At 37.1% G+C, this 26,288-nt stretch overlaps 1 protein-coding gene across 5 annotated transcripts in view; it reads right to left on the bottom strand.

Annotated features, from left to right (window-relative positions):
- The window catches only part of MARK1 (microtubule affinity regulating kinase 1), a 137,837-nt gene that overhangs the window by 84,645 nt on the left and 26,904 nt on the right, over positions 1-26,288 (bottom strand). For all 5 annotated transcript variants that reach the window (XM_030812852.1, XM_030812848.1, XM_030812850.1 and 2 more), the window contains exon 2: positions 1,172-1,375. In XM_030812852.1, coding sequence (XP_030668712.1) covers positions 1,172-1,375 — 204 coding nt within the window. The remainder of the gene's footprint in view (positions 1-1,171; positions 1,376-26,288) is intronic.

Genomic DNA, 26,288 nt, shown 5'->3' on the forward strand with positions numbered 1-26,288 from the left:
AGTTAAATATTATGTGAATAAAACAATTATGTTGGTAGAGAGATTGGATATCCAAGCTTACTTAGAGCAAACTGACAAAATGTACTTGGATATCTAGGGCTCTGCCCAGTATTCCCTGTCTCTGAATGGCTCCTAGGGTCAGAATAGACAGAAGGAACCAAATTCAATGGGAAACGACAATAATATTATACATAGAGCAAAGTGAAAATTTATTAAAAATATTTTCATTGAGGTTTTTTTTTTTTTTTTGAGACAGGATCTCACTCTGTTGCTGAGGCTGGAGTGCAGTGGCGCTATCACAGTTCACTGCAGCGTTGACCTCCCGGGCTCAAGTGATCCTCACCTCAAGCTCTCAAGTAGCTACAGTTGCACATCACCATGCCCAGCTAATTTTTGTATTTTTTGTAGAGCTGGGGTTTTGCCATGTTGCCCAGGCTGGTCTTGAACTCCTGGCCTCAAGCAATTATGCCCGCCTCAGCCTCCCAAGGTGCTAGGATTGCAGGCATGAGCCACTGCATTGGGCCTGATTGAGATTTTTTTTTTTTATTAATGTCCTAATCAGATCTAGTAAACGTTATATAATACAAAATGTTACACATTTATTCAAATAAAGTCTTTAACCCTAGCATACAGGTATATACACACAATGTACATAGGTGTAAATATATAAATTCTTACTAAATAAATACATATAACTTAAAACACATGAGATTTTAGAAATCCAATTATCTTATTACCTGAGAAAACCACCCATATAGAAGTACTTGTTCAATGTAGTCTCTACACAGATACAAATTAGCAGGTGACTTTCTACATATTTATACCTAACTTATATCAAGCAGCAAGAACTTTTGTTCCTGAGGGTTGGGCAGCAATGGCAATCAGAAATGTTCACAGAAATCATATAATGAAAGTCAGAATCTGAGGAAAGCTCATCTGCAGCACACCTGATTTATGACATGATAATATATAGGAATGATTCTTTTGTAAATATTAAAAGGTCAACTTTTATGCCATGATAAACCTCTGCCTACTAATGTTCCATTCACACATACCCCAGTGTTCACCATATTGAAACTGTCATTTTACTCCCAAACATGGGCTATAGGGAAGCTTTAACAAGACTCCAGAGAGGTCCAGGCAGATATTAAAAGGCATTGTGCAAACTTACCTCTCTACCAGTTAGAACGTGTCTTGCCAATTTGACTTTGGCAAAATTTCCCTTCCCTATTGTTTTTTGTAAACGGTAATTTCCAATGTGAGGCTGTTCATCTGTTGCTGATGTAATGGAGTTTCTACACCGGGGGATGTTCTGTCTGCTACTTGACTTGGTAGGCTGGATGTGTGGTTCAGTATATCCATCCACAGATGTATGCTAAGAAAAAGTTTACAAGATTTCATTGTTAATTAAATTTTATTATAAAAGGACAAGTAAAAAGTACAAATAATTATTATTACCAACTCTTCAATAAAAACATATTGCACTACATTCTTTTAAAGTTTGAGCATTCTATTTATAATTTCTTCTGGACTTCAGCTCCCTTTACCAGGTAGAGTATAATTGTTTAAAATGAAATATTCAGGCCAGGCATGGTGGCTCATGCCTGTAATCCCAGCACTTTCGCAGGCCAAGGCAGGCGGATCACTTGAGGTCAGTAGTTCATGACCAGCCTGGCCAAAACAGTGAAACCCCATCTCTACTAAAAACACAAAAATTAGCCAGTTGTGGTGGCACGTGCCTGTAATCCCAGCTACTCGGGAGGCTGAGGGAGGAGAATCGCTTGAACCTGGGAGGCGGAAGTTGCAGTGAGCCAAGATCACATCAGTGCACTCCAGCCTGGGTGGCAGAGCGGGACTCCAACTCAAAAAAATAAAATAAAGTGAAATATTCTACATGGCTTTAGGGATATGCTTTCAATTTGAAATTGTAAATAAATATACAGCCAGAAGCCTCACAAACCATTATTCCTATAAAGGTGTTATCGCTTTAGGTTGTGATGACAGTATAGCTCAGGGCCGCTTCATTAAAAAGGCAGAATGTCTTTATTGCCAAGACAACCTCATGGGTGTAAATCTCTTTTTCAAAACTAGCCCAGCCATTTGTCATGTTCTTGCTTCCATTTTCTGGGCATATAACTCAAAGAACTGACCAATCAGCAGCCTGCCTCAAGTATACCTCTAATTCATTTCTGCCCAACCCCCTCACCCAGTTTATCATGTCCAAGTGAAAGCTATCTATAGTCCTGCCCACGTCCATAATCTATCCATTGCATCAGTGCTGTTCTGGAGGCAAAGATGTCACTTTGTCTCATGGTCTCATGCTAACCTACAATTGCAATGGAGAGCTGATCCTGTTCACCTATGGACTCAGCACCTAAATTCCCAGGTCAAGCTGCCTAACCAGCTCTGTTTCACTAGCTGTGATTGTTCCTGTTCCTGTCTAGTTTTGTCTGCATTTTGACATACATAAAATTTCTAGCAGTTTTTGTGAAAATGTTGAATCACACATAGTAAACGCAACATCTTTCTCTGGCTTCTTAAAAAATTGCTGAAGAAGAGTAAAAATAACAAAGGAAAGGATATCTTTTGTTTGCAAAATAACTAATGCAGAGTTATATTGCCCCACCTATACAAGCAACAGCTTCCTAAAGAATTTTGATCTTAAAGGCAACATTAAAGAGGAATCCATTTACCAATCTCATGCAAAGCATGATTCAAAGTCATTTTTCTATTTGTTACTACTTTTTGTTTTATTTTATGATAATTTTTAAAAACTCAGCTCAGGATTAAGGGTTTTTGCTGGGTCTTATACACATCTGCAGCCTCTGGCCTCATTCTGCGTTAGATGCGCTTTGGTGTATTCTCGCCACAACCTGTACTTCCACATATCACAGCATGCTTTCCATTGTGCTATCATTATACATTTACTCATCTGTCTCCCACCACCCTATTATAAACAATTTTAGGGCACAGATGTTTTCTTTTCATCTTTATATACTCAGCACATTACAGGCTGCCAGATACACAGGAAGGATTCAATAAAGCAATAGTTTTCAGTGTTATCCCTGGACCAGCACCATCAGAATAATCTGAGAACTTGTTCAAAATGCAAATTCTCTGGTCTTATTCCAGACCTACTGAACATGAAACTCTGGGGGTAGGGTCCAGCACTCTGTGTTTGGACAAGTCCTCCAGGTGATTCTGATGCATGCCAACATTTGAGAACCGCAATGAAAATAATGTAACAAGGAGTAAAATATAAAGTTATTCACTGGCTCTTGGAGACTCTTCTATTATCTGGGTAGAAACAAGAGATTTTCATTATAGTACTTAATTTCTAAGAGTTAACAGGCTGCCATTATATTTCCTACAACTAGTACTTCTCTACCTGAACTTGTTCTGCAGGGAATGCTGACTTCTCCAGCCTTCAAGATGTATCTTTTTTTTTTTTTTTCCTGAGACAGGATCTTGCTCTGTCACCCAGGCTGGAGTGCAGTGGCACGATCACTGCTCACTGCAGCCTCAAGTGATCCTCCCACTTCAGCCTCTTGAGTAGCGGGGACTACAAGCGTGCACTGCTGACCCTCGCTACTTTTTTAACTGTTTTTTTGTTTTGTTTTGTTTTGTTTTGTTTTGTTTTGTTTTGTTTGTAGAGATGGAGTCTCATCATGTTGGCCAGGTTGTTCTCAAACTCCTGGGCTCAAGCAATCCTCCCACCTCAGCCTCCCAAAGTGCTGAGATGTAGGCATAAGCCACCGCATCTGGCCATTTATCTTTCAAGATTTAATATGATTATCTCCTCCACACAGCTTTCTATGTCTTTTCACAGAGATGATTATTCCTCTTTTCTGTTGCTACCTATATACCCAATATATACTTCAACTATTAGAACTCTCACACCATCTTCTAAGTACTTGTCCATGGTCTGTGTTTACTGTTGACTTAAAGCTCCTAAAGCCCCATAACTTAATATAGTGTTAGGCACAAATAAGGCATTTGATACATACTAACTAAATTGAAGGGATTTAGGATCCTCATACTCCTGGTACCCTTATAGAATGACTTCTGAGCAGTAAGTCCATGCTGTCCAGATCTTTGATGCATATAAAAGCAATATGCATTAAAATACCTGAGATGTAACTCAGCTCCTAATGCTGGTTGTAGGCTATATATTGATACCATACCACATTTTGATGTATTTGACTGTATTATTAATTCCCAAATTTTCACACCCTTTGCCATGTAACTTTTCCAGGACCCTCCCACTGAGTGTGGAGGCATACTTTCCCACTCTTTGGGTTCAGTCACATGATTTTTTTTTTTTTTTTTGGCCAATAAAGTGAGTTAGAAATGATGGTATGCGAGTCCCAAGCTAGACTTCAAGAGGCCTTGTTGTGTCTCAACTTGCTGTCTGCCATCACCATGAGAAGGACTTATCCAGGCTGACAGCAGGACGATGAGCAATACATGGAGCAGGGTCACTCCCAGTTAAGCCAAGATTTAATCAACTGATCCCCAGCTGACTCTGACTCATGAGAAATCATAAATGGTTCTTGGTTTAAGCCACTTAGGTTGGGATGATTTAGGTTGGGATGATTTGTTACACGGCAATGTCAGTAGATACACAATGCTATCATTATTTTAAAATTAAAAAGTAAACATAAGAGAAAAGGGAAAAACTTATGAACAATTAGAAGATTCTTATCACACATGTTTACATTTTAGCAGAGTCTGAAAAGAAAGGATGAGGGAGGGAGGGAGGAAGGAAGGAAAGAAGGAAGGAAGGAGGGAAGGAGGGAAGGAGGAAAGGAGAGAAAGAGGAGGAAAGGAGGGAAGGATGGAAGGAGGGAGGGAGGGAGGGAGGGAAGGAAGGAAGGAAGGAGGGAAGGAGGGAAGGAGGAAAGGAGGTGGGAAGGAGGGAAGGAGAAAAGGAGGTGGGAAGGAGGGAAGGAGGAAAGGAGGGAAGGAGGGAAAGAGGGAAGGAGGAAAGGGTGGAGGGGGGAGAGGGGGAGGGAGGGAGGGAGGGAGGGAGGGAGAGAAGAAAAAAAAAGGAGCTATATATGGTCAATTCCCTAAGGAGAAACCCTTGATTGTAAGCTGTATGGGAGCAGAATCCTTGATTATTTTGCATCCCCATCACCAAGTATGGTGTAACACAGAGATCAACAAACGATTCTGGAGAAATAATATCCATGGGCCTATAGGCTGTAGTTGGCCAACCTTTGGTGTAACACGTCACATTTTGGGATACAGGTTTAAATTGTTTCTCAATGATTTTCTTTAAAAGATCTCCTAGCTCTCAACATTAAACATGATCATTTATACACAACACATTTATATGTCTTAAATAAAAAATCAGAATATACAGCATATATTTTATATTATATATATTATACATTCTGAATATATTATATATTCTGATTATAAGATACCCACCAAAACAAATATTTTCAAAAATTACATCTTTCCTTAGGATTGCTACAGCATCACTTAGGAGACAACCTTTCCTTGGAAGGACTCTTTGAAGTACAGTTTGGGATAGCTGATCTCACTTTCCTGATCAATAGCTTAATTCTCAAATAGAAAATGTGGCAAGAATATCAATTCAGCTCATGCTAGATTAAACAGTGAATTTAATTTAGAACTACCTCAACCCTAAGGCTGTTAGATAGAAGAAATTATGTTAGCTCAATTACAGCATGTCTATAAATTTTAATTTCTACCTTTATCTGAAAACACAAGTTCCAATCCTGTCATTCTTCTTCGAGTTTTCCACTTAATCTAGTAGACTGTGAATTCCTTTATTCTTTCTGCAGCAGTGGTAATGTGACCCTAAAGCTTGCCCTGAGTGTGCAGTGTAGTCAAAGTAATCAGAGATAATGATTTCATTAGCTCTTCAGTGCTGCATCCCATGGAGCACCAGACTCAAATTCCTGAGTAATAAGAGAATTTTCCCTGCCTTTAATACTGACTGAAATGAAGTTCTTCTACTCACTGGCTATACATCCTTGGAAATATTTTTTAAAATTGCAATGTTTTATGACAGCCACTAAATCTGCTTGGTGACTGAATATTCAAATGCTCCTAAAAAGTCAGATCACATATTAGACCTGAAGGTAGGGCTGTCACAGCTCTGCTCTCAGGATGTTGGGATATGCTATTTTTGCATACCACAACCACCCTTTGGCCAAGTGATATTAGCACCAATACAGGTCATTGCATTTAGAAACAATAACCATACTTTCATTTCTCAAAGTCATTTTATTAAAGGAGTAGGGAAGTTCTACTTTCAACAAAGAATAGTTTGTAACTAACTAAACCTATCAGCAGACAAAAATATAATCTGTAGACAAAATATTAAAAACAACTGAAAGCTCTGAAGAGCCATAAAAAAGCAGGCAAAGTCTTAAGGGAAGTTGATCATTGAATGAAGAAAAATTTCACAACGTAGAACCTGGGTTGTTATAGTTTCGAGCTGGGGGCAAACTCTGGCCCACCTCGCTGCATGTGACTTAAACTCAAGCACACAGCAACAGTTTTATTGGCTAAAAAGGAATCTGAGGATAGGTTTGGGAGCTCACAAAATGGCTGGAAAGTGAGAGAGAAAACCTTGGGAAAAATGAAGTCATAAAGAAGAAAAATGAAATTTGTATATTAATTGCAGGTGCTTTGCTAAGTCCCAAACAATGTATAAGCAAGACAACCTCTAAGGAACACATTAGAACAAGGCAGTTAGAAGTGTAAGATAATAAAGTAGGTATTTGGCCTGTTGGCCACCACACGGGAGGCTGAATTTGAAGTTTGAGTCAAGCCAAATTAACTGTCTGCTAAAGCAAAAATCAACTGTCAGAAGATAATTAAATTCAGAGTCTCCGTAGAGTATCAATAAAAATGTCCAGTATGTAAGTAAAACTTACTAGACACATGAAGGAACAGACAAATATGATTCATTGTCAAGAGAAATAATAGTCAACAGAAACAGACCCCAAGATGACCCAGAAGTTGGAATTGGCAGGCAAGAACTTTAAAGCAGATATTATAAATACATTTTTTAAAGTAAAGGAAAATATGGTCAGAAAGAACAAGTACATGGGAAATATTAGCAGAAAAATGAAAACTATAATAAAGAGACAAATGTCAATTCTACAATATACTACATATACTACTATATATACTACATATATATTACAGTATATACTACATATACTACAATATACAATATACTACAATACTACAACATTTAAAAAGAAAAATTCATTGGATAGGATTACAGTAGACTGCAAAGAAGAAAGGGTCAATGAACTTGAAGACAGATTAATAAAATTTAGCCAATCTTAACAACTGGGACACAGGAAGACTGAATAAAAATAAAGCCTTGGCCGGGCGCAGTGGCTCATGCCTGTAATCCCAGCACTTCGGGAGGCTGAGGTGGGTGGATCACGAGGTCAGGAGATCGAGACCATCCTGGCTAACACAGTGAAACCCCATCTCTACTAAAAATACAAAAAATTAGCCGGGCGTGGTGGCAGGTGCCTGTAGTCGCAGCTACTCAGGAGGCTGAGGAAGCAGAACAGTGTGAACCCAGGAGGCGGAGCTTGCAGTGAGCCGAGATGGCGCCACTGCACTCCAGCCGGGGCAACAGAGCGAGACTCCATCTCCAAAAAATAAATAAACAAACAAAGCCTCTATGATCTGTGGTGGGTCAATATCACATAAACTGTCACATGTATAAATGGGGCCCAGAGAAGGAATAAAAGAAAATAGGGTAGAAAAAAGTACTTGAAGTAATAATGGCCATACAATTCCTCCAAACTGTAAATTCTAAGAAGGATAAACACACACACAAAAAACCCAGTGTAGAAGATCACTGTCAAATTGCTGAAACCATGCATAGAGGAAAACAAAAACCTTAAAAGGAGTCAGGGAAAAATGACACATTCACACATAGGGATAACAATACAAACGGCAACTCACTTCTCATTAATCAACAATGGAAGTCAGAAGACAACATTTTTAAAGTGCTACAGAAAAATCAAATGCAAGCCAAAATTCATTATCCAGTGAAAGCATTCCTCAAAAAAGGCAAAAAAAAGACATTTTTAGATTAACAAAAACTGAAAGAATTTGTTGCCAACAGACATACACTATAGAAAATGCTAAAGAAATGACAGTAACAATAGAGGGTAAAATGAATCTATATAAATGAATAAAGAGCTCTGTAACTAGAAAATATGTGGGTAAATACAAAACAGTACACATTTTTCCATCTCTTCATTTATTTAAAAGACATGACTGTTCAAAGCAAAGCATAATAGTGTACGTGGAATTTATAAGCAGAAGTAAGCATATGTGAAAACAAAACCACAATCAGAGATTTCAACATACTCTCTCAATAGCTGAAAGAACAACTATACATGAAAAAACAACCACCGGGCGCGGTGGATCACTCCTGTAATCTCAGCACTTCAGGAGGCTGAGGAGGGCAGATCACCTGAGGTCGGGAGTTCAAGACCAGCCTGACCAACATGGAGAAACCCCGTCTCTACTAAAAATACAAAAAATTAGCCGGGCGTGGTGGCACATGCCTGTAATCCCAGCTACTTGGGAGGCTGAGGCAGAAGAATCGCTTGAACCCAGGAGGCAGAGGTTGTGGTAAGCAGAGATCGCACCATTGTACTCCAGCCTGGGCAAAAAGACCGAAACTCTGTCTCCAAAAAAAAAAAAAAAGAAAAAACAGTAAGGATATACAAAATCTGAACAACACTATCAAGTTACGGAAGGTTGCAGATTTCTTAAAGCACATAGTTCTTAAACTCTAAGTCAAGAACCCTTCTCTAGCTCCCTTAAGCTCTTCCCATAGATATTTTAGTTCTCTTTAGAGTGACAACCTTGTCTTTTCATCAAAGGATAACTTAAAGAACAGCTACTTTGCCGGCTGCAGTGGTGTTTGCCTGTGGTCCCAGCTACTCAGGAGGCTGGTGGGAGGATAGCTTGAGCCCAAGAGTTCTGGGCTGTAGTACACTATGTTGACCTGGTGTTTGCACTAAGTTCAGCATCAATATGGTGACCTCCTGGGAGTGGGGGACCACCAGGTTGCCTAAGGAGGGGTGAACCAGCCCTGGTCAGAAACAGAGCAGGTAAAAACACCCGTGCTGATCAATAGTGGGACTGCACCTGTGAACAGCCACTGCATCCCAGCCTGGGCAACATAGTGAGACCCTGTCTCTAAAGAAATAAAAATAAATAAATAAAAAAGAACAGTTACATCTGTATAGGAACATGGCTGAAGATACATTAATAATAATTAATACCTACTTCATAAGGATCCAAGCAATGAATCTGTCTGAGTTTAGTTGTCAGAAATATTTCTCTGACCTGGTATGGTTCCTTTATTATGTTACTATACAATAATCTCTCCGTCTTTCCCCTGTTTTGACATTTGAAGGTGAATTTTCATATTAAATAGTACGATGGTGGATGTTGTCAGTGACGGTACTTTTATGAGTGACAAAAATGTTTTAACAGCTGGAAAAGAATGCTTATGAAGCATAGAAGACCTGTGATTCTCCTCCTCTATGTTCCTACTGCACTTGAAACATTCTTTTACATAATACTTAGAACCTTACAATAAAACTACCTTATTTTTTAAACCATGTTCTATGAAACTGTGAGCTTTTAAGTTGCCAAGCACTACATCTTTTACATGCATTATCATTCAATATAGTGACTAGTACATGAATGGACCCACTAAATATGTTATCTTCTATTGTTAAGTACTCAACTTAAATCCTTCTGCAAACTGGCCAGTAATTATTTTATCTGGTTCTTTAAAATCAACAAAACTAAAAGTCCTCAACAAAATGTAACTTAATTACAAACAAAAAAATCAATTTTATTTGATATATCAGAGCTTATTTCAATGAGATGTCAATAAATTTGATAAGACAGTCAAATACCTATTTCCAAAAACATAAAACACAAAAATACGAGGTCTAACAATGGAAAAAGAAAAAGCTATTGAAATAAATTGCCACTAAAACCTTCTGACAGCTACCATGCTATGCACAGCATAAATCCAAAGGGAGAGACTGTACAATATGTTCCTGCCTGCCCTTATGGAGCAAGTGCATACTTTTCCAAATGTTCATATTACAAGTAGTCTTTTACCTGGTTTGTTTTTAGGTACTAGAAATGGGTTCAGTTTTAAAACCTAAAGAGTAAGATAATAATGAAGAAAAGTAGCCAATACAGTTTATTAATAGAGATCCAAGGAACCTAAATGAAATATTAGCTGATATCACCAATAACATATTAAATAATTATCACTTCAATAATCAGAAGGCAAAGTTAACTCTGTACAAGAAAAATATTACAATTTACTGCTTCAACTTGAAAAACATAGAGTAGTACTAAGTGAGATAAACCATAAAAACAGAAACAAGAATATCCCATCAAACACCCTCATTCAACAAAGCAGTAGTACTAGATATATCAGCAATACTTCTTAAGAAGATATATATGCACATATCTTAAGAAGATATGGAAAAGATTTATTTGTATTATCTTTCTGCAGCTAGCATAAATATAAACCTAGAAAATCCAAGTAAATCAATAAAGTATCTTTTGGAGGTTCAAAAAGTTGTAAGAGACAGGAAACATCCTTAATAATCATTACATTCTGAGAAAAATCACTGGGTTAACTCTTCACTCATCCTTTCATATTCAGGTTAGACATCACTTCCCAGGAAACACCACACATCATATTAGAGTTTCTACTCCTTCTTCAACTAAGCCAGGTTCAGTGTCATATCTGGTCTATTATTATTTCTAGCACTGCACTGTTCCAAATTTTTAAATTAATTTTTATGAAATGATATATTATTCACCACTGTTTCTTACATCCTTGCACTTCTCTTAGATTTACTTTTTCCAGTTTGTAAAATTTTTTTCAGATAGATGTGTAGGTGCTATACTTTCTGAATCTTTACAGCTACTAATTTTTCTTATTTCAACTTCACATGTAAACAATAATTCCATTAGATACAGAACAGGTACAAAGGAACATTTTCCTTACTTCTGGACTTATTCCAGAAAGTTGAACCTTTTAGAAACCTGACTTACTGATATCTATAAACACATCACAAACTGTGACCTCTGAATGAGAAAACAATAAAAGACAGAAGAAATCCTACAGAAGTTCCAGGTGAAAAAAAATTTTTACAAAACCTTTGTCTAAGGAATAGACCCAAATGCAAACATATGTGATATGTTAGTGTGAAATTTAGCACTTCATATCAATGAAGAAGTAATAAATTATTCAACAAATGGTATTGGAACAGCTAGAAGAAATAAAGCTGAATCTCTAGGAGTGAGGTATCACTCTTTACTCCAAAACAAATTCACAATTGATTAAGGATATAAATGTAAAAACAAACAGAAAAAAACACAAAGACGAAGAAACCACAAAAGTACTAGAAGAAAGAATCGACAGTCCAGCAAGTGCTTTTTAGTCTCAGCATGGGAAATGGCTCTCTAGGTATAACATAAAATAAAAGTCACTAAAAAAAAGTTTAATAAATGTGACATCACAAATTTAAAAGACAGTAGTTGATTTTTTAAAAACTCTCCTTATCAAAGTAAAAGGCAGATAATAAATTGAGAAAAAATATTTGTAACATATGGCAGGCAAATGGTTAATTTTAAAATACTAAACGTTCCACAAGTCAATTTTTAAAATGGGCAAATATGAATGTGCACAGGATGTATACAGATATTTCACAGAAAAGGACATATATGTGACTTTTAAACATATGAAGTAAATCATAAGTGAAATATAAATTAAAGCTACAATAAAATCTATTTTTCATCTATCAGGTTACAACGATTAGAGTTTGATAGCATTTGATGGTGATGGTATAGATAGAACTAGGCATACTTATATATCATTGGTCGCAGTGAAAACTGACACAAATTCTATGTATAGGAGGAGTTGGGAGACAACTATCAAGTAAATTCCCACAATCCTTGGGCTAGAAATTTTACTTCTAGTAATTAGTTTTACAGACATAGTCACAAATGAGTGTAAAGATGAACACATACAATATTTATTGTGGCACTGTTTGTAACAGCAAAAAACAGAAGCAAGCACAAAGTCCATCAATAGGGAGAGCTGGTTATGTATCTATGGTATGTTCTTTGTAAATGTGTATATGTGTACATGTGTCTCCATGTACACGCTTCAATAAGCACAGACTATCTCCAGAAGGTTACATAAGACACAGAAGAGAAAGTAGTTACCTCTAGAAAAGGGAGCTAGGGGACTGGGAAACAGGAGTATAGGGAACATTTTCTTTTTCATATCATATCATCACGCTCTTTGTTAAATATCCTGCAACAGATCCCCATTTTATTCAGAGTAAAATCAAAGCCTTTACATGGCCAATAAGGTAAGACTAACAAAGTCTGACCCCCTATTACCTCTCTGCCCTCATTTACTACTATGCCCCTTCTCACTCACCTTGCTCCAGCCAAATCGGTTTCATAGCCATTCTTCAGGAATGTCTGGCACACTCATACAACAGGTCATTTGCTCTAGCTGTTCCCTCTGCCTAGAACATTCTTCTCTCAGATATCAGTTTGTCCAATTCCTTCAGGTCCCTCAAGTCTTTGCTTAAATCTCATCTTTGCCGTGAGGTTTACTTTGACCTATTTCATACCACACATCTCCTTTGCCTTACTGATTGATTGTTTATTAGTGTTTTCTCACCCTCCTAAGAACAAAGATATTTATTGCATTTACTTTTATATCCCAAGTGTCTGAGAAAGTACAAATATCAAGAAGTACTAAAAAGGTTCAAATACAATAATTTAACAATATTTTAACAAACGTATCTATTATATTACTGAGCATAAGTGGGTTGCATTAACCTATTCAAAACAAAAAGACTTTTTATACCATGAGAGGGGTGTACCTAAATTCAATTTATGCTGCCCATAAGAGACACATCTAAAACAACTGAAGTAAAAAAAAGTTAAAAGTAAAATATACTAGGCAAATACAAATGGATAGAAAGCAGGGGCCATGTGGTAATTAAGAGGATAAGCTTTAAAGTTAGACAGACTTAGTATCAAATAGTGCCTATGCCACTAAGTAATGTGACCTTTGGGAAGTTACCTCTCTGAGCCTCAGTTTACTATTCTATAAAATGTTGTTATTACCTATAAGTCAAGGATTTTTAAATTAGAGTTATACAAAAGAGAGCATTTAACACAGTACTTGGCACATGCTCAATACCAGAACCTACTGTGATTACTGTCCTTGTCACAATTCAAAATGGAACAAACGCCTTTCAATATTTCTGATATCAGAAAAACAGTCTTAATCCAAGTTGTTTTAAAATAAAGGGGAGGTCCAGAGTAGCAATTCTAGCTTTCAGATATCTCTTCAGGAATCGGAAGAGGTCTGAATAGCCTTTAATGTGAAAAGGCTTACCACATAACTGGTAGCTCTCCTGTGTTTTTCCAACCCTCTTAGGTAAAACACAAGTACTAATTTTGTCCTATCACAAGCTTCTTTAGTATTTACTCCATGAGCCAGCAACTCCACCTCTAAGATTTTAGCCTACAAATAAATTCCCACACATATGAATGTGAAATTACACAAGTACAGGTCAGACATTCGCTGCAATAAAATATTTGTAATAACAAAAGGTCAGAAACAACCTAAATAGCCATCAGTAGCAAACTTGGTTAAATATGTCCATACAGTAGAGTGTTAAGCAATTTTTAGAAACAAAATCTTTATATCGTGATATGCAATCATGTCTAAGACATACTATTACATTTAAAGTGTCATATGCTGCCATTTGTGTAAGGGAGAAATCTGTATTTGCTTATATATACATAAAATATATCTGAAAACAAACTCAAGATACTAAGGACTAGGTGGGGAAGAACACTTCACTGGCATACCCTTTTGAACTTTTAAAATTTTCATGTATTTGAATATACTACCTATCAACAAAAATATTTAAACAAAAGACTATTAAATAGTTAGTTTCTATCTAAGTAGTTACTTAGCAGATGTTACGTTTCTCAAGCTTACAATGAAGATTAAATAATGTCTAAAAAAGCATTCAACACAGAAGATGTTGTCAGTGTTGAGTAAATGATGGCTACTATTAAGTAGTTACTAAGTAGATAGAAACTACTTACCTATTTTCTAAGCAAATTAGTAGATTATACCTGAATTTGTTCACCAAAGGCTAACTAAATATCTACTATGTATTGACATTTTTGTCTTCAATTTCATAATTTGTTTAGTTAATACTGCTGTCACTAGGGAACTACATGCCCACACAAATTACACTTACTGATCCTGGCAAGTGCAGTGTATTTACATCCACTCACATCACCTCCTTTTAGAAATGAACAAATAAACAAACCAAAAAACCCCAGCAATGGTTTGCTCTCAGTAAACTGCTTGACCAATAATAGTTTTAAGTACAAATGTTTTCTGGTCTGCAGATGGAAATCCAAACTAGAAAATTCTAGCAGATAGATGTATGGTGAAATGGTGTGACTCAGTATTATTCTTCATTAATAGATCATTCAAGACTAAATAGCATAGGTTTATGTCTTAAATGGTGGTTCTTTCATCTGGTCGCTTCTCTTCCATTTTGTCCTAGCTTCTACTATGAGCAGAATACATTGGCAACTACTTGTAATCCCTGAAAACAGGAATAATGTTACTAACAGTCCAATAATAGTAATAGCAGCCATCATTTACTCAACACTGACAATGTCTTCTGTGTTGAATGCTTTTTTAGACATTATATTATTTAATCCTATTTGTAAGCTTGAGAAACTGATAACATTACCCAATTTAAAGATGAGACATCAGAAGCTTGGAAACCAAAACAAATTGCCAGTGGTCACACAGCTAGTAAATGTCAGTTCCAGAGGTAAAACCTAGATCCATCTTACTATAAGACCTATGCTTTTCACTAGAGCTACCTCCCCGTATCTTCCTCCTATCCCAATATTAACAGTCTCTGAAGATACCAAAGGATTCCTCTTGGGGCTGAGTGTTTACAGAGTGTTATCAGCTTTCATCTACATGGTAAGTTTTGCAAGGCAGGCTCTGCCCCTTGTGCCAGAGGCTTGTGACTGTCCAGTCTTACCAATAACTAAAAACAATAAGTGAGAGAAAAACATCAAAAATCTGATGATAATTCTTACAGGCACGGACAAGGGAAAATCCCATTGATATCTCTCACTGGCTACTACAACAAGGCCAGTTTCCTCCTACAGAATCTTTAGCCTGAGCTTTTGGGCTAGGGAGGCCTTTGTTTCCTCCCCACTCCCAGTTATATTTTGTTGCTCCAACCCCCGCTGACCCCCGCTCTTCATAGGCAATCCAAGACCAGGGGCTTGCCATGTAGCCAACCCTCACAGAACAGTGCATATACAAGTACACACTCACATTTCAGCATTTCCTTCTGTTCCTCCAAAACAATGACAACTTCAACAAATTGAGATTATGGGCCACTTTACAAAAGCAAGAGTCAAGGTAGTATTCTCTGGATATTACCATAGGGATACTGGTGGCTCCCAGAAGGACCTCAATATTGTGGCACCATCTGAAATAGGTTGTTAGCTGATGAAAGACATCCACAGGCTCTAAGTGATGGTCACAGCTGAGAAAACTGATCATTCATGTTATAGCTTAAATGCTCAGTGAGAAACAAATGGGAATATATTTGATGGATATAATTAAAATATAGTTACTTTCCCCTAAAGTTCTGCTCATTTTTCACATCTACTGTTCTATTCTTAATGAAAAAGTTACTGCAAACAATACCTTACTGAAATATAAAGGCAGAATTATGCACATTTGGGATTTTACATGCTTTTGCATAAAACAGGTAGTTCTGTAGTGTTTTAAATTACAATATAAGCAAGTTTCTTCTCTGAAAAAATAGAAGGGGAAGAAAGGAGAAAATGTAATCTAAAGAAGAAAATGAGAATAATGATAACAAAGAGGAAATTATATTGGATATTTTTTCTTTGGTATTTGAATAAACAGCCTTAAAGAAGAAAAAAGACAGTATTACTTCAGGAATAAGATGAAGTCCCTCCACTTCAACATCACATTGTCTAGTTGAATTCAACCAATACTAATTGACAACCTATAGTTGCTGAAGAAATAAACATGATTATAAGAAACGGCCCAAAATATTAAACGTTAGTAGGAAAAACTAACAGTTTCCATATGATATGGTACTTTATAAGAAAGGTACACACAGGATGCTATGTTTCTGTCAGCTAGAATTGTTTCCCAACATTAAACAGCAATTCTCAGGCCACCTGAGTTGTAATTCAGTAGATCTTCTCTTATCTACCTTGTACCATCCGAGACCTAATTGGATAATATATAGAGAAAACAATTTGCATATACATCTGGTTTTTACCTTCTTAACAATTATCACTATAATTAAATAATTAATTGTATGTCTCCAAAGGGCAGAAAAAGTGCTGACTCATTTGTCTCATACCAAGCAAAACACTTTGTATCAGATACTCAGCCCACAACAGATTTTCATGTATGAAACAAAGGATTAAACATCCAAATACATACGGCCCTACGACTGGGCTTCCCCAGTGCAGTACCTCATACTCATTAGATATCACACAGCCTTTAGTTAATGAATACTGTTTCAATCCAAGCCACAAAAAGAAGTTACAGACTAAAAACACATAAAACAAAAAACCCTCAATTATTTGTATTAAATTAAGAGCACAGAGAACACAGAGAAATTAAATCCACAGGCTATTTAAAGGCCACTTAATACAATGATTTCTACTTTGTCTCTCACTAAACTAATGTTTTTAATAAATAAGCATGTAATCCATTTTAACTTGGCAACTCTTCTCTTTTCCACTGCTATCCTCTAACGGAAGTACTGATTTACAATGAAATAACCAAAAGGAAGACAGCACAATAAAGAAGGAAGGCTCTCTCTATATAAACTGGATTATCAATTTTTTAAAGCAAAAAAAGATGGGGGTTCAAATTAAAAATATTTCCGTTAAAAATATGTTTTGATTATTCATTCATTCTTACAGACTTTAGCACAGTGATTAAAAGAAATGAACAGGTCTGGAATCAGGCCACCTGGTTTGAATCCAGGCACTGCAACTTGTAAGCTGTGTGACCTTGGGCACGTTTTTTAACTTGGGTATTCCTAGGTTACCAACCAAGTAGGAAAATGAATGATAATATCTCCTTCAAATGAAGGGCTATGCTCAATTTTCACCCAACTACACAGAGGGGTCTTCTCTGATCATTCTTTTTAAAAATGCCTCCTGCCAGTTTCTCTCCATCTTTTAACTTTCCTTTATTTTCTTCACATAACTTACTACTATCTAAAATGATACAGACAGCTATCATTTACTTGTTTTCATCTGATTTGTAAGAATAAGAATCTTGTCTGTCTTATTTACTTCTATAGTCCTGATTCCTAGGAACAGTCCCCAGTACTCACAAGCAGGAACTCAGTAACGCTGAGTAAATGGAATGAATAACATACAATACAGTAAGAGGTATACTAAGCATTCAATAAATGTTAGCCATTATTTTTCAGGTAATCAGTAATTTTTTTTGGCTTTTCTTTTATCTTCTTTTAAGGAAAATTATTTATAATTTTCCTCATTGTCTTTGCAGGTTGTATTTATGATTTACCAAAATCAAGAATTACATTAATTTACTGCTTGAAAGGATTCTCCCTTCCAGTGTTAGGAGTTGCCTTTGGGATACATTATTTCATTTACCTTGATCTCAGACATTTATTGAGCACCATATAAGAACCATATTTTGTAGACACAGCAATAAAGACAGCTCTGGCCTGCCAAGAGACTGTGTCTTAGTTCAGCACCTGCTACTGGCCAAGCTACCTACTTAAATGCAGGAAGAGGACTGATATCAATATGTACAGTTGGCCCTCTACATCTGTAGTGTTCCACATCCATGGATTCAACCAACTATGGATTGAAAATATGCAGAAAAAAAATTCCACAAAGTTCCAAAAAGCAAAACCTGAATTTGCTCTGCCAAATACTACATTGAATCCACATGAATGAACTGGTGTGAAGGCACTGTACTTGGTATTATAAGTAATCTAAAGATGCTTTAAAGTATATAGGAGGATATACATAAGTTATATGCAAATATTATACTATGCCATATCATATAAAGGGACTTATGCATCTGTCAATTTTTTTTTGAGGGAGGTCCTGGAACCAATCCCCCACAGACATGGAGTGACAACTATACAAAACGTTACTGGGCTGAGGGAGGTGGGAGTTTGTAAATGGTCCTGAGCATTTAATGGAAATCCTCATCAATTACACAGTTCTTTGGGGACCTTCAAATTCCTTTACTCATTAAGGCTGAAGTTTTATCTTAGCTACTGTTTTTGTTTTCGTTTCTTTTTGAGACAGAGTTCTCACTCTGTCACCTAGGCTGGAGTGCAGTGGCGCTATCTCGGCTCACTGCAACCTCCACCTCCCAGGCTCAAGTGAATCTTGTGACTCAACCTTCCAAGTAGCTGGGATTACAGGTGTGTGCCATCACACTCAGGTAAATTTTTTTTTGTATTTTTAGTATAGATAGGGTTTCGCCATGTTGGCCAGGCTGGTCTCAAACTCCTGGCCTCAAGTGATCCGCCTGCCTCGACCTCCCAAAGCACTGGGATTACAGGCTTGAATCACCATGACAGGCCTGTTTTTGTTAATAGTAATAGTATCATCAAAAGGCCAATTGGCTATACCAAGATTCTCAAATAAGCAAGTTAAGTGTTTCCAAAATATTTCCAACCAGATAAAAGTTTACACAGGTCTTCAGCAAATAAAAAATATATATTTGTATGCATATGCAAATGCATACACATATATTAGTGTAAGATTGCCAAATGTTCTCTCTTAAAAGGACCATCCCTCTGAAATCATGGCCTTCTTCTCATGGTAAGTTTTCCCCCACATACTTGACAAACAAACAGCTGGCAATGTCATCCATTGCCAATAGGTTTTTATTTTTATTAATTTTCTAAGTCCATGAAACTCTGAAATCTAGAATATCTAGAAGTAAACAGAACACAACAGCTCCCTGGCCAAATTCCAAATGCAAAATAGTTGATCTTTTATTCATTAACATACTGTCTCTTCATTCACCCAAGTCCAATTTTCATTAACCATCGTCTATACTATTCTAGTAAATCTTAATAATAACTCAGACAATATTAACAATATTTATCTGATCATGTGTCTCAAAATGGCATGGATCTTCCCAGGAAGTGCTTAAATCCTGTCGCATTGCTTAGAAACACTATTATCAAACTCTGTTTGACCTTGTTCTTTGTAACTTTTTAACTTTTCATGTATCCCTCTAAGTAAATCTTGTCACAGAGAAGCTAAGAACATTTAGAGCAGAGGTGTCCAATCTTTTGGCTTCCCTGGGTCACACTGGAAGAAGAACTGTCTTGGGCCATACATAAAATAACACTAATGACACCTGATGAACTTAAAAAAAAATCACAAAAATTTTCACGTTTTAAGAAAGTTTACAAATTTGTGTTGGGCTGTATTCAAAGTTGTCCTGGACTGCATGCAGCCCAGGGGCCACAGGTTGGACAAGCTTGATATACAGCATTTATTTCATGTGTTTAACTCCTGTCCCAAATACCTTTCCTGGAATATTCAAAGCTTTCTTTAACCTCAAAGCCTCTAATTCACTGGCCCTTCCCATTCTCACTACCATTCATCCCTGTAATGTCCTTACCTGCACCTCCTTACTCAGGTTATATGCCAGGGTCCTTCGGTATAACCACTCCTTTGCAAACATCCCTAACTACCCTGCTTTCCACACTCTCTTCCATATTTGCTTGGCAAACCCACACCATTCCAAAACTCAACCACTCCCTACTCTACCTCTGCACCTGAAAGCTCAACATTGTTACACACATATACAAATGAGCTCCCTGATCTCACTTAAATTTTTGGTCACAGATCCCAATGAGGACTCAACATCACCTGACAGTCCTCTGTACTTTGAGCACAGTATTCCCCCCTTATCTGTGATTTCACTTTCTCTGGTTGTAGTTACCTAAGGTCAACCATGACCTGAAAATATTAAATTGAAAATTCCAGAAATAGGCAATTCATACATTTTAAATTGTGCATCATTCTGAATAGTATGATGAAGTCTTACTTTGCCCATTCTGTCCTGCTTAGGACCTGAATCATGCCTTTGTGCAGCATACACAGGCTGTATAGGCTCTCCACCCATTAGTCACTTAGTAGCCATCTCACTTATCAGATCAGCTGTCTCAGCATCACAGTGCTTTTATGTTTGAGTAACTCTTATTTTACTTCATAATGGTCCAAATGCAAGGGCAGTGATGCTGGCAGTTCAGGTATGTCAAAGAGAAGCCATAATGTACTTAATTTAAGTGAGAAGGTGCAAGTTCTCAACAATAAGGAAAAAATAATAATCCCATGCTGAGGCAATTAAGATCCATGGGAAGAACAAATCTAACCATGAAGTTGCAAAGGAGGAAAAAGAAATTCATGCACCGTATATGTGTATCTGCAGTTTCAGCCATCCACTAGGGGGATCTTTCATATGGTTTAGCTATGGCCCCACCCAAATCTCATCTTGAATTGGAGCTCCCATAACTCTTATGTGTTGTGGGAAGGACCTGGTGGGAGATAACCGAATCATGGTGGGGGCAGTTTCCCCCATACTGTTCTCATGGTAGTGAATAAGTCTCATGAGATCTGATGGCTTTATAAGGGGTTTCCCCTTTCACTTGGCTCTCATTCTCTCTTGCCTGCCGCCATGTAAAAGGTACCTTTAGCCTTCTGCCATGATTGTGAGGCCTCCCCAGCCATATGGAACTGTGAGTCCATTAAACCTCTTTTTCTTTATAAATCACCCAATCTGGGGTATGTCTTTATCAGCAGTGTGAAAACGAACTAATACAGTCTTAGAACATATACCCCAAATATAAGGGGGGACTACTGTACACTCACTTTACTCTTCTCTAAAACTTCCACTTCATTCTTCCTCCTCTCTCTTCTTACATCCCCATTTGCCAGTGATGTCTTTGCTTTATGGTTCATTAATCCAGAAACAATTGGAGATCCACTCAGTCATCAATCTGTAACAAAAATGCAGCCTACCCACTGCCTCTATATTCTCTGCCTACATGAAATCTCCCTGCCAAAACCACTTCCCATGCTATGGATTCCGTTCAGTTCCATCTTTTCAACAGCTTTTGCTCCTGCACTTAGTCTCACTTACCTGAATCATCAATTACTCCCTCTCAAATAGACTTTGTTCAATAGCATATAAACATGCTCCTGTATCTCATGGTAAAGAGAAAATTCTCCCATGACCACATGTCCCCTTCCAACTATGGGCCTCTTTCTCTGCTTTCTTATATATAAAAAGTTCTTAAAAGAAGTTTTTGTAGTTGTTGTATCACTTCTGTGTTTACTTCAACCCACTCCAACCAGGTTTGTCTCCATCATTCCACTGGGACTAGCCTTGTCAAGATCATCAGTTACCTGCTGATTGACAACAGGTGCATTTAACACAGATGACCTATCCCTCTTTATTCTCTTGGCTTCCACAACACCACAATCTCCAGATTTTCCTTCTAACCTACTAACAGATACTTCACTGCCCTTTGCTGCTCTTCTCTAGCACCAAATGTTGACATGCACAAGAGCTCTGTCCCAAAGCTCCTTCTGTTTTATTCATCTTTTCAAAGAACCAGCTTTTTAGAGTTCTGATTTCTGTAATTTTTCTTTATTTTGCTATTTCATTAATGGCTGCTCTAATTTTCATTACTTCCTCCTTCTACTTACCTTATCTGTTTAACCTATTTTAGGTTGCAAAACTGACCTCTTGAACCTATTTAGTTCTCTAACACTAGCTGATTAATTTTCAATTCCTTATTTTCTAATATGTGTGTGTAGGGTAATAAATTTTCATCCTAGTTGCATTTTAGCTGAAATGTTCTATAAATGTTTCAAGAGAAGAGTATATTCTGTTTTGAGAGTACACAACTCCATACATTTCCACTGAGTAATACTTATTTTGTTTGTTCAAGTTTTGCTTATTCTTATTTCTATAGTTTTATCATCAGAGATGTTTCTTAAAAATCATCTATTTGCCCATTCTTTTATAAATATATCAATTTTTTGTTTCATATATTTTGGACCATGTTGTTATATATGTATAGTTACAGTAATATATCTCCTTGTTAATATCTTTGATTATTTAGAGTAATGGCCTTTATCTCTAATAATACTCTTTATCTTATTAGTCTGATATTAATATTGATATGTCAGATTCTTAATCATCTTTTTTTTCAACCTTTCATTGTCAGCAAGCTTTAGTCACTTTAAAATAGCTAGAGTTATGTTTTACTAGTTTTTACACAAGCTGAGAAACTATTTTTTTAAATAAGACAGTTTAATCCTTTTATATTTATTTTCTGATTATCTTACCTGGTTTTTTCTTTTTCTTCTATCCACTGGATTTACTTTTCTTCAATCTTCCTCCCTACTGCAAGCTGCTATAAAGTTATACATTCAGTTTTTATTCTTTTAAATTTTTAAGTGCATAATGCACAAAATAGTCCATTTCCATCCTCCTCCCCAATAACTGAAGACCTCAGAATTTTTAGCTCCAATGTTTCCCCTGCCATTTCCCATATTATTATTATTATTATTTGAGATAGGGTCTCACACTATTGCCCAGGCTGGAGTGTGGTGATGTGATCATGACTCACTGCTGCAACCTTGACCTCCCAGGCTCAGGTGATCCTACCACCTCAGCCACCTGAGCAGCTGGGAGTACAGGTGCATGCCACCATGCCCAGCTAATTTTTTGTAATTTTTGTAGAGACGGGTTTCACCATGTTGCCCAGGCAGGTCTTGAACTCCTGGGCTCAAGTGATCCACCTGCCTCAGCTTCCCGAAGTTCTGGGATTATAGGTGTGAGCCACAGTGCCAAGGCATTTTCCATATTATTCTTATCTAGCGTTTTTGTCTCACCTGATTTTTCTAACACCCTAAAAATAAGCAATTGCTCTTTTTTGTCAGTTTTACAGTCAGTTCTTGTTTATATTTATCAACCTGCAACTTCTTTTGCATACTATCACTTCTTGCATCCAACTTCTTTCCTCTAAATTCTGTTTCCTTCTCCCTGAACTACATTTGTTTGTAATTCAAACGTAAGAGTACATAGGTAGAAAAACCTTAATTTCCATTTGTCTGAAAAAACTTTTATTTGTCCTTTTTTTTTTTGAGACAGAGTCTCTCTCTGTCACCCAGTTTGGAGTGCGGTGGTGTAATCTTGGCTCACTGCAACCTCCACCTCCTGGGCTCAAGCAATTCTCATGCCTCAGCCTCCCAAGTAGCTAGGACTACAGGCACGTACCACTAGGTCCAGATCTATTTTAATAGAGACAGGGTTTCACCATGTTTGGTCTCAAACTCCTGACCTTAAGTGATCTGCCCGCTTTGGCCTCCCAAAGTGCTAGAATTACAGGCGTGAGCCACCGCACCCAGCTTAATTTGTCCTTATTCTTGAAGGATCATTTAGTTAAAAAGATAATGTGAGACTGATATTTTCTCTTATATTCTTTAAAAATATTATTTCATTTTAAAAATATTTGTTATTGCTGATGAGAACTCTAACTTTTGTTACTTTGGAAATCATGTTTTCTCTTTGTTATTAAAATTTTCTTTCTATTCTGAGTTTGCCATTCCATAGGTATGAATCTCCTTTTATTTATTCTGCTAGTACTTGCTATGCATCAATCTGAAGACATGTATCTCTCCACTTCTGGATAACCCCTAGCCACAATCTTTCAAATACTGCCTCTCAAAAATTTCCTCTATTATCTCCTCCTGGATGTCTAGTAGATGAATGCTGCACTTTCTTATTCTGTATTCCATATTTATTAACCAGTCTTTAATATCCTCAGTCCCTATTTCTCTATGATTCATTCCAAGTCATTTCCTCAGATCTATACCAGCCCATCAAGTCTATCTTTGGCTGGGAATAATCTGCTGCTTAGTCATTCTACTGAGTTTTTAATTTCAGTGACAACATACTGCATTTCTATAATTTCTATTTAGTTCTTTTTCTAATCAGCTTAATTCTCTTCATTTCTTATTCTTTTATTATGGTATTTATTACTGCCTTTAAAACTTTTTAAACAAATTTATATTCTGCTTTATTTCAGATTGTTCAGACAGTTGCATTATTTCCAGTTCTTAGGGTGGTATTACTCTTTTTGTATTTGTTAACTCTCTCCACAAGTGGTTAGTTTCCTCAAGAAATCTGTAATTTGGCTTTTTGTGTGTGTGTGTGTGTGACAGTCCCATGGGTCCTAGATTTTGAAAGTAATCCTACCAAGCACTTTTCCACTTGTTTCTAGCAGAAAAAAGTCGTGAAATTTTTTTCAAGTTAATTTCATAGTTTGGGGTTTCTACTCGACATATAGCATGGAGCTGATGTTTTCATTTATTTAGAGAAACCATTTAAGTTTAAATGTCCCCCCGCTAAACTTAAGGCCTCTGGTACTGACGACAAGCTTCCTTGTCAACTCCCTCAACTAAGCGGCAGAGTTTTTTCTAACTTTATTTGCAGGGAGACAGAGCTATCAAGGCTTTGAGCTTCATACAGGAGGCTCATTTCCAGTTCTTCTAGCACAGATGGTGCTGATACCATATTTCCTGTCCCTAAGACAGTGTTAGAGCTATATGTCCCAACTCTTATGCTGGATCAAAAAGCCCCGAGGAATGCCATTATGTCAGCTTGTGCTCACCATTCTAGCTTTGACTTCTCTTCATTCCTTTGTCCTTTAAAGCTCAGTTATGTAGTTAATAAACTTTCAGAAATTATATTTTAAGTCTATCTACACATTAGCAGCAAGAAGAAAGGGAACCACGTCAATTCAGTCCACTATGTTTTTGGTACTCTCCCCTTTTTTCCTGGCTATATATTCTCCCTAGGTGAATTTACTCAGTCATGTGACTTTCAATATTATCTGTACCATATGACACCCATACTTTCTCTCTACCTATGACCCTTCCTTGAATTTTAGACTTGTGTGTCAACTATATGACATCTCCATATGGATATCGAATAGGCACTTCAGATTTCTCATAGCCAAACATAACTTAATTTCCAAATATCAAATTTGCTCTTCTCACAGAATAGCTCATCTCATTAAATGGTTCTACATCTAAAAATCAATTCGTTATTTTTGGTTTTCTTCTTCCTCATCCTAACTCCTCATATCAAGTCCCATAAGCAAATGCAATCAGCCTTAGCTCCAAAACACATCACAAATCCATTCACTTCTCTACACCTTTACCTTTACCACTTAGACCAAGTTGCCATCATCTCTTACTTCAATACAGCAACAACCTCCCAACAATTTTCTCTGCTTCTCATTATTTTGCATCCTCCTTACCCCTAAGAATTCTGCCCAGAGCAGCCAGAATAAACTGAGACATAAATTAGGTCATATGTGATTATTTTCATTACAATTAAATATATCTAATACAGTCTTTCCACCACACTTAGAAAAACAGGCTTAAACTCCTTACCTTGGCCTTCAAAAACCCCTATAGGATCTGACCCCTTCCCTTCCTTCCTGTCTGCCATCATTTCATGCTACTCTCCATTTTGTTTAGTGTAGTACAGACAATAAATCTTTTTTTTCTGTTCCTCAACTACACAAAGTTTGGGCCCACCTGATGTACTAGTTGTTCTCTCTGCTTGGGAAATGTAAATTGAAAACCACAATGAGATAGCAACAGGTAGAATAGAATACCTAAAGTAAAAAGGATTGACAACACCAAATGTTGATGAAGAGGTAGGCCAGTCTGGCCGGGCTCACACCTGTAATCCCAGTACTTTGGGAGGCCGAGGCGGGTGGATCAACTGAGGTCAGGAGTTCGAGACCAGCCTGGCCAACATGGTGAAACCCCGTTTCCATTAAACATACAAAAATTAGCTGGGCATGGTGGCAGGCGCCTGTAATCCCAGCTACTCGAGAGGCTGAAACAGGAGACTCACTTGAACCTGGCAGGTGGAGGTTGCAGTGAGCTGAGATCACGCCACTGCACTCTAGCCTGGGAAATAAAGAGTGAAACTCTGTCCCAAAAAAAAAAAAAAAAAAAAAAGAGGCTAGTCAAGACTC

Source organism: Nomascus leucogenys, chromosome 5 (assembly GCF_006542625.1).
Source record: "Nomascus leucogenys isolate Asia chromosome 5, Asia_NLE_v1, whole genome shotgun sequence".
NCBI lineage: Eukaryota > Metazoa > Chordata > Mammalia > Primates > Hylobatidae > Nomascus > Nomascus leucogenys.